The sequence below is a fragment of the Diceros bicornis genome, chromosome 6 (assembly GCF_020826845.1).
Source record: "Diceros bicornis minor isolate mBicDic1 chromosome 6, mDicBic1.mat.cur, whole genome shotgun sequence".
Lineage (NCBI taxonomy): Eukaryota > Metazoa > Chordata > Mammalia > Perissodactyla > Rhinocerotidae > Diceros > Diceros bicornis.
The window spans coordinates 63,214,292-63,223,170 of record NC_080745.1 but is presented as its reverse complement, the minus strand read 5'-3'; the positions used below and the strand labels follow the sequence as shown (position 1 = coordinate 63,223,170).

The 8,879-nt window shown below is 47.1% G+C and overlaps 1 protein-coding gene across 1 annotated transcript; it reads right to left on the bottom strand.

Annotated features, from left to right (window-relative positions):
- Positions 1-421: 421 nt before the first annotated feature.
- PGAM1 (phosphoglycerate mutase 1) lies at positions 422-7,458 on the bottom strand. Its single transcript, XM_058543674.1, has 4 exons — positions 7,220-7,458; positions 3,259-3,533; positions 2,278-2,458; positions 422-1,502 (listed from the first exon to the last, which is right to left on the bottom strand). The coding sequence occupies exons 1-4, from the start codon at positions 7,356-7,358 to the stop codon at positions 1,333-1,335; spliced, it is 765 nt and encodes a 254-aa protein (XP_058399657.1). The 5' UTR covers positions 7,359-7,458; the 3' UTR covers positions 422-1,332.
- Positions 7,459-8,879: the final 1,421 nt, after the last annotated feature.

Below are 8,879 nucleotides of genomic sequence, written 5' to 3'. Positions count from 1 at the left end.
CCAGGGCCGTCTTCCTCAGCAAAAAAAGAGGAGGATTGGCAAATGTTAGCACAGGGCTGATCTCCTCACCAAAAAAAAATAAAAAGCTTTTGCCTTACTCTAAAGACGGCATAATGGAGTTTCAGAATTTGACTTTCCCATTCAAGAGGTTTTCAGTAACCAGCACCACTGAGCAAGAGCTACACAGAGGCAACAGAAATGGAGAGCTCCACCAGGAAGACCTGCCCACCCCCACCTCAGTTCTCCAAGCTGAACTGGAATACCTAGTGAGATAGACGAAAATTTTGGACCTGTGTAGAGTTGACTGGTTGTCCTCAAGCTCTTAACCTGTCATACAAGGACTCGGATAATGAGAGACATTTCAAGTGGAATGTTCAAGCTGATTTCCTCAGACAAGAGATATTACACATCTCACAAAAAATATTGCACATCACTCCTTTATTTCACTGATCTGGAAAAAAGATTTAGTACAGTTATGCTCAAAATGAGTGGCAGGGCCCAGCAACTGAAACATGATTCAGAAATCAGACACAGTGAAAGACACACTTGGACACGATCAAGAGGCATTTCACTGCCATAAAACAAGGCAGGGGAGGGATTCTAAAACACACAGCAGAATGAACTCCTACACTTTAGAAGTCAAAGAGCTTATCCCACGTTAGCAAGAGGAATGGTTTATTTTCTGATGGCTACATGTGGGAATATTTCAACCGCAACTAGAAACCCCAGAAGGGTTTTGTTTTGTATTTTTTTAATATATATATATTTTTTGTAAAAGTAAATGTAACACGTAAACATTGAGGATTGATCCCAATCTTCTGGAGCCAGCTCCTCTGGGGTCAGGGAGGAAGTGTTTGTTTTAATCACCGTGCAAGTTACATTCATCTTCCACTGGAATGGCTAGAGCCCCCCAAGTAGTCACCTGACTACAGAATAGTACAGGACTGGTTCCTGAGAACACAAATAGGCTCTCTTGCTTCTCCTCATTGGTCCGCCTTGGCATGGCTCCTCCCTATCCCCTACGCAAGCAGGTCCTTAAAGCACTAGCAAAAACCCCGGAGTTACTACCTCTCAACTCTCTTGGCTGAAAGTCTTCCCTCGGCTTGGACTGAGGACCCATGCCCCAGAAGTGCCATTCTGATTAGATTGTGTGAAGGGAGTGGATGCAAGAGACAAAATGGCTTAAATGAAATTGGGAGCCACCAGTCCCCATCTGCAGCTACAACTTAAGATGCCTACAGATGTGGTCAGTGTGACATGTGCAGGGGAGAGGTGCAGAGGAATGGATGGGCAGGGAGGGTGTCCTTGGGAAAGTAGTTTGCCTGCTTGCCTTCACTTCTTGGCCTTGCCCTGGGCAGCAACAGCTTCCATAGCTTTACGCACGGTCTCTTCATCCCCCAGGAACTGCATGGGCTTGATGGGCTTCAAGTTCTTGTCCAATTCATAGACAATGGGAATACCAGTCGGCAGGTTCAGCTCCATGATAGCCTCTTCAGAGAGACCTGAAAATACCCAACATGATCAGCCAAGCAAGATATGAATCCACATCACCCCTCCAGGTTTACTATTTATCCTCCAGGTGACAAAGGACTTTGGTAGGAATTAAAACAAGACACCCTTTCTGATATTTATATTAACAGTAATGATCTGTTATAGATCAGTCACCCAGGGAACACCCCCAATACTTATTTCTCAGCCACTGAAAAGCAAAAAAAAAAGTATAAAAGGTGTGTACCGCAGATCTCTCTCCCAAATGTGGAAGCCCAGTGAAGCAAGACTACACACATCTCAAATGCCCTACGTAGTCCACCCAGCTTGCCAAAAATCAGCACACCTAGGCCTCTACACCCGCAGGTGAAAGTAATTTAAGATGCAAATTGAGATTCCTGTGTGAAGTGGTACTAGGTTGTGGTTAAAGAGGACTGAATCAGCAGTTTCAACTGGCAATCCTAGTCTGGAGGTGGGCATCTTATACTTTAAAGTGTATCTGAATCACCTGGGTGATAGATGCAGCTTCTGAATCACGTCTGAAGTGGGACCTTAGGTTCCACACGTATAACAAGCACCGAGGGGGTCTGGCCACCTCTGCTTCTGCAGCCCATGCTTTGAGAAAGAAAGGTGGAGGGTGTGTTTCCAGTAGGAGTCAGTCTAAACTGTCTCTAAGGCTATCAATATGTCCAGCCCTTTCTGAAGGTCTCTTTCATACTAAATAAGTCCCTGATTCATGGCAGGTCTGCTTTATCCCTGCTTAAGGGCCCTTCTGAAAAATATACATACCCTCCAGGTGCTTGACAATGCCCCGAAGGCTGTTGCCATGGGCTGCAATCAGTACCCGTTTCCCCTCCTTGATCTGGGGAACTATTTCTTCATTCCAAAAGGGCAGAGCTCTGGCAATAGTGTCCTTCAGACTCTCACAGGAGGGTAGCTGATCTTCAGTGAGGTCTGCATACCTGCGATCCTAAAAAACAAAAGCTCACCAGTCATTAGCAGCTGCATCTGTTCTGCCTATTCCTCATCCCCTGAGGGGTCAAAGTGATGGGTAAAGGTCTCTCACCAGGGCACAGGATGCAGCTGAGAGCTTGGGAAAGGGGACAATTAACACCCTGTCCCTCCCTCCCCCATTACCCACTATTGGGAAGATTAACAGTTCAAAAGGAACATAACTTAGAAAAGGAAGAGGGGGCCAGCCCAGTGGCGCAAGTGGTTAAGTGCATGCGCTCCACCGCTGCGGCAGCCGGGGGTTCGCTGGTTCGGATCCTGGGTGTGCAGCGATGCACCGCTTGTCAGGCCATGCTGTGGCAGGCATCCCATGTAAAGTGGAGGAAGATGAGCACTGATGTTAGCCCAGGGCCAGTCTTCCTCAGCAAAAGGAGGAGGATTGGCAGATGTTAGCTCAGGGCTGATCTTCCTCACAAAAAAATAGAAAGTTAGGCCACAAGGCTCTTCCCAATTCACTTTATCTTGCAATTGGCTTAGGAAGGCACTCTGGCTACGGATGGGTTTTATAAAATATGGCAATGGAGATATAAAAAAGGAGATATAAATTCCTTTTAGATAAATAAAACAAACTATCAACAAAATCCCTTAACAAGTGAATGTCATTCCTTGGAGAAAGGGGATTACAATTAACTATTTTATCATAATTTATGAACTCAATGGGACTAGGCAGACACTAATAAAAGCTTAAAAAAAGAATGAGGCCCAGATTCTAATCCCCTGGTCCTGGGTGGAGTGAGCCAAACCTCCGTTTGTCCATACCTTACTGATGTTGCTGTAGAAGGGATGGTCAGGCTCCATCGGAGGTGGTGGGACATCATAGGAGCGCCTCCAGATCTTTACCTGGGCCTCGCCATGCTTGGCAGCAGTTTCGGCTTTATTGAGGCCAGTCAGACCCCCGTAGTGCCGCTCATTGAGGCGCCAGGTTCTCACTACTGGCAGCCACATTTGGTCAATGGCATCCAGCACTGTCCACAGGGTCCGAATTGCTCTCTTCTGCACTGAGGTGAAGCAGATGTCAAACTCATAGCCAGCATCTGGAAATTATAGGTTCAAAGTGATTAGCTAATCAAGTCTACGCTGGAGCCAGAATTTTGCTACATATAAATTTCCCATACAGGTAGTCCAAATGAAAATTATTTGGCTAAATATTTTATTTTGTATACCCTAGTAGGAAAAACAATATTTTGCCTTCAGAGAAGATAAAATTTGTTGACTTATGTTATAGTTGACAACATACCTCCCAGTGGTTCCCCAGTAATTCACCTAACCCAAGGCCTAAATGTACTATCAACCAGCCAACCGGCAATCTGTGCCGCTTCCCCTAATCCCCAGAATGCTGTGCTTAAACACATTTTAAGAATTTATTTCTGCTTCAGTTTGTTCAAGAAAAGGATTTTAAACACTTGGAATCTCTTAATAGATAACAATACCTAATATTATAGAGAGGGCTTACCATCTGTCAGGCACTGACTAAGTACTTTGTATGTGTGTTTATTTAGTCTTCATAACAATCCTGTGAGGTTACAATCCTTACAACCCATCTTACCAGACAAAGAAAATAAAGACTAGACGAGTTAAGTAAATTATCCAAGGTCACAGCTGTTACATGGGGGAGATGAAAACCCAGGCTATGTGACTCCAAAATGCAATTCATAACCACCATCTCTAGCTACTTCCATATTTTCCTAACTCCTAAGGATCCTGATATGTTTGTATTTTAGTTGTCACTTCTGATTGATAATTACTAATGTATTTCAGTCCTCTTTAACCTCTGGTCTAGAGGAAATGGGATTTTTTTTTTTTGTAAGATAGATCAGCCCTGTGCTAACATCTGCCAATCCTCCTCTTTTTTTTTTGCTGAGGAAGAGTGGCCCTGGGCTAGCATCCGTGCCCATCTTCCTCCACTTTATGTGGGACGCCGCCACAGCATGGCTTGCCAAGCAGTGCATCGGTGTGCGCCCAGGATCCGAACCGGCGAACCCCAGGCCGTGGCAGTGGAGCACGCGCACTAAACCGCTTGCACCACCCGGCCGCCCCCCCGAGGAAATGGGATTTTGACCCCCCATAATCAGGACACAGCAAGAGCTCTTAGAGAATGCTAATAAAACTTCAGTTTGCTGCATTTTTCACTATAGAGTGTGGAAATCACATCACAAACTCCTCATCCACTGTTCCTCTCTCCTATAGTCAAAGTGCCAGCCTATTCCTGAGTACCCTCAGAGGAATGTATCTACCTAGGTCAACTGTTGTACAAGTTCAGGAGAAGCCACTCACCGGAGAAGGAGCAAATGCTGTGTGCTGATTCGCTGTGCACTGATTCATTTATAAATGAATCTCTCCTTCATACACGGTAGTTACTGAGGGGTGGTAGTCAAGAGTTATGTTGGCCCAACCACTAGGTTACAACGATTAATCCATCTTATTTCATGTTTCATGAAAGATTATTGTCCCTTCCACTTTAATGGGGAGATGGCCCTTTCCTTATGTAGGGGACAGGAAAACCTTCCTGTTTTTCTCCATGAGGCTGGCTACAAAGCCCTCTTTGAAACTCAGCACACACTTTCCTGGGTATTGCCTCATATCGAGGTTGCCAACAGTAATTAATAAATAAAATGTGAAGTGAATTTTCCTGCCAGTCATTCAACTGAGAAGGAGGCCAATAAGAACCAGACTGATGGGGGAAGGAAAAATTAATCAATCACCAGGAAACCCACCATCACCCACAAGGGAAAAGACAGATCTTATCACCGTGCTTCAGGACAAGTCCTAGGAGACTTGGTTACCATCTCCTCCCTAACCATAATGGCTCCCCAATAAAAGGCTGAGTCACTGGGAAGTGAATATCCACAGTGCAAGCCTCAGCTCCCATGCTGAAAAGCTACTGGCTGTTTCACAGCAATTATTTCCACTTGCAATGGACTACCTCACATTGGATACACAAACAGACCCCCAAGGAGAAAAGCAGTTCCCCTTAGGGCTCTTAACAGAGAACTCTAAAGCCTCTTCCTTTAATTTGCCCATTAAACAAAAGCATAGCCTACGATACTCCTAGGGATGTGGTAGACCTGGTCCTCCTCCAGGAGTAAGACTGCATGGGGCAATGCAGTTCTCACTAGCTTCCTCCTGATTCAAGATTTCATAAACCCTATTATCACTTACAGCTCTGGTGAATTTAATATATTGATTTTAGGTCTTTTATATTATTAGATTATCATAATGGTCTTCATCATTCAGTTTTTGCATTTAGTCTTTCATTTTATAATATAATCATCTGTGATGCCCATAATAGATATTAAAATTTTAAGTGGGATTTTAACTAATGCTACCAACGTTTACTTAAAAACTGAAATAGGGTCTGTTATTTTAGAGAGACATTCAAGTTTAACCATTTGATCAGTCTTAGAAGACAGATGCAATTTCCTTTGTCCTGGGTTAGTCATCAGCAAACCACCACAGACCCATCAGTTCTTCCTGCCAGACAGCAGAAAATGGCCTCCTTCACCAGCACGTTCCCTTTCCTGGCCTCCCCTAAATGGTTCTGAGGTCACACCAGGCCAGGTATTCACACATACCCTCAGCAGGATTACATTTCCCAGGCTTTCCAAACTTTTGCTTCATTTCAAAAGGATCTATGATGATGAAGGCAAGGAGCTAGAGAGCAACCTGGGGCCAAATACCTGTTCCACATCAACCAGGTATCAATGACCCTTTAAAATGGCTGCTGCTTTGTCCAGAGGTTAGAAGGGTGCAGGGCAGATCTGCCCAAATCATCAGTGGAAGCAGCTCCTCAGTCCAGAGATGCTTTGAATTGCTGGCAGTGGGGAATGCTCCCTTATTAGCATTCCAAAATCACAGAGACCTGTCTGCCACGGGGAGCAAGCCTGGGTAGGCAAGCTTATCTCACTGCCACTGCCACTTCCACCTTTGCCCAGGCGTCCTGGGCCTGCAGCCTACCAGCTCCTCGAACTTACTTGTTAACCCCAGAATTGGGGCTAGGGCGCTGGACTAGAAATAAGAAAATATGACCTCGGACAAGTCATCTTTCCAATCCTCACTTTTCTCAACTATAAAATAGGGCCAGGGAGGGATGGGAAGGAGGGGGATAAAATCTGTCTACTTTATGGGATCGTGGAGAGGATCAACTCAAATCCTTCGTTCATTCATTCATTCACTCAATTACATTTGAGGATGTATTATAGACACAGGATTTGTGGAATGGTGAACAGCAAAGGCCTACACACGCACGTGATTTCTTGTATCTTGAAGCCTGATGGGCCCCCCCAGCGCCGCATCACTCGCCCCACAGCGCGGGATAAGCGTGTGGCAAGCGCTTCACTAGGATTCGCAGCCTCCTCCTGAGAAGGCTTGATTACAACTGCTGTAAGACACAGGGCATCCAATTTAATAACCTGTCCCCTAGTTACTAAATGCTCAGACTGGAAAGGGAGAATTTCGCAAGGCGGTGTCGTGGAGAGCGCAGTGGGCTGCAAGGCGACCGCCCCAGGTCCTCTCCCTGCCGGGACCCCTCACACTCCACTGGGTGACTTTGAGCGCGTCGATACCCCACCCTGGGCCCACTGCAAAATACACTGCTGGGAAGATGAAGCCCAAGTTCTCGCCCTCTCCGGGAGGCGTGGGGCGACTCAGGCAGCCCTGAGCGCGCGGCGCCCGCCCGGGCCTCGCAGCGCCCACCCACAGCACGCCCCGGCCCGCTCCGCACCTCGCAGCGCCTGCCCGCCGCGCTTCGCCTCTTCGTGCCCCGCCGGGCTCAGGTCGGCGTCGTACCAGCCGCTGAAGCGGTTCTCCAGGTTCCACAGGCTCTCGCCGTGCCGGATCAACACCAGCTTGTACGCGGCCATGGCGGCGGCTCCGGGTGCGGCACAGACTGGGGCTCGCTGAGATTCCGGAGTCGCAACCCGGCCGCGCCTGCGCGCTCGCGCCCCACCGCCCGGCTCCCGCTCACTTGCTCGCCCAAATCTTTCCACTCGCTCGGGGCCACCCTCCGCCCGCCGAGTGTGCGCATGCGCCCCATACCAGCGCGGCAGCCGCCGGGGCGACAGGGCAAGCTCGAGGACGCCAGGCCGCATGCGTCCTCCGCCGCCGGCCGCGCGTTCGCCTCGGCGGTCACGGAGCGCACGTAAGCGCCAAAGGGCGGTGGGACCTGCGGGCGGCTTCTGGGCATGCGTGCCGGCTGGAGTCTTAGGGCTGGTGTTGGCATTCATAAGCCATTCTTCGTAATAAAATGGCCTTTATCATTAGCTCCTGCCAGGTCACTTTCCCATCCCGACGCAAAATTTGATACACACACGTGTTCGAATCTTCACTTTCATTTTATTTGCTTTGTATCTGGGCAGGTCGTGTAACCTCGCCCTGCCTCATCTGTAAATGGACATCATAAATACCTACCTGGTGCCTATCTACCTGGAAGGTGCTCAGTAAATAGCTGTTACTATTGCTATCTCGTTTTGGTGGACACTGATCTCCTATTTTACAGAAAGGGAAACTGGCTCTGACTGCTGGTTCAAAGCACGCTCTTTATCTAACGCAGAGCTATTTATCTACCTCTTCCAGTCTCTTACAGCGTCTAGTCTGTGTCTCCTGGGCCTCCAACAGTGAAGCAAATTCTAGGCCCTTTCAAACATTCCAGAAAGAGGAGAGTCACTGCCTGTTCATCTCCTACACCCGATCAGCAGTTTAAATATGTGCTTGTCTGAACAGCACTCTGCTGCCCATGCCACTCTCTCCGGTTCCTTTCAATCTACCTACTTTATTAAGCAACAAACATGAGTCAGGCAGTGGGCTAGGGTCAAAAATGGGTTGAATGTGTTTTCTGCCTTTCACAGCAGGCAGTTTGAATAAGACCCACATGTAAACAGCTAACAATGAAATTGTGCTGTGTGCTATATTTTGACAGAGATTCTAGAAAAGTTTCTAACATGCACTCATAAAGCAACTACTATGTGCCAGGCGGTGTTAAAAGTGCTTTACAAATGTTAACTCATTTAATCTTCTTATCATCATAATGATCCTGTGAGGCAGGTACTATCATATTCCCATTTACTGATGAGGAAACTGAGAGATGAGGTAATTTGTCCAAGGTTACAGGAACCAGGATTCAAGCCTAGGCTGGCTGGCCCCCAAGTCCATGTGTGCTCTTACCTACTACTCTCTATGGCCTCCACATTTTTGGTGCATTTTAGGCATTTGTTGACTTTGAAGAGTGGTAGCGATTTGAGAGGCAGAGAAAAGGCATTGTGGGAACAACATGAACCAAAACACTTAAGACTGGTTTGGACATAAATCATCATCATCATAGCTACTGTTTGCTTAGTATGTCAAATGTTTTAATGTATTATCTCAACTCTCCAGCAATTCATACA

Bases quoted from the DNA above. Each gene is read 5' to 3' on its own strand.
- PGAM1 (XM_058543674.1), bottom strand. From the start codon at position 7,358: ATGGCCGCGTACAAGCTGGTGTTGATCCGGCACGGCGAGAGCCTGTGG. The intron at 3,534-7,219 runs GTGCGGAGCGGG...TATAATTTCCAG, and splicing joins CGGCGGGCAGGCGCTGCGAG to ATGCTGGCTATGAGTTTGAC. The intron at 1,503-2,277 runs GTATGTATATTT...GGGTATTTTCAG, and splicing joins CATTGTCAAGCACCTGGAGG to GTCTCTCTGAAGAGGCTATC.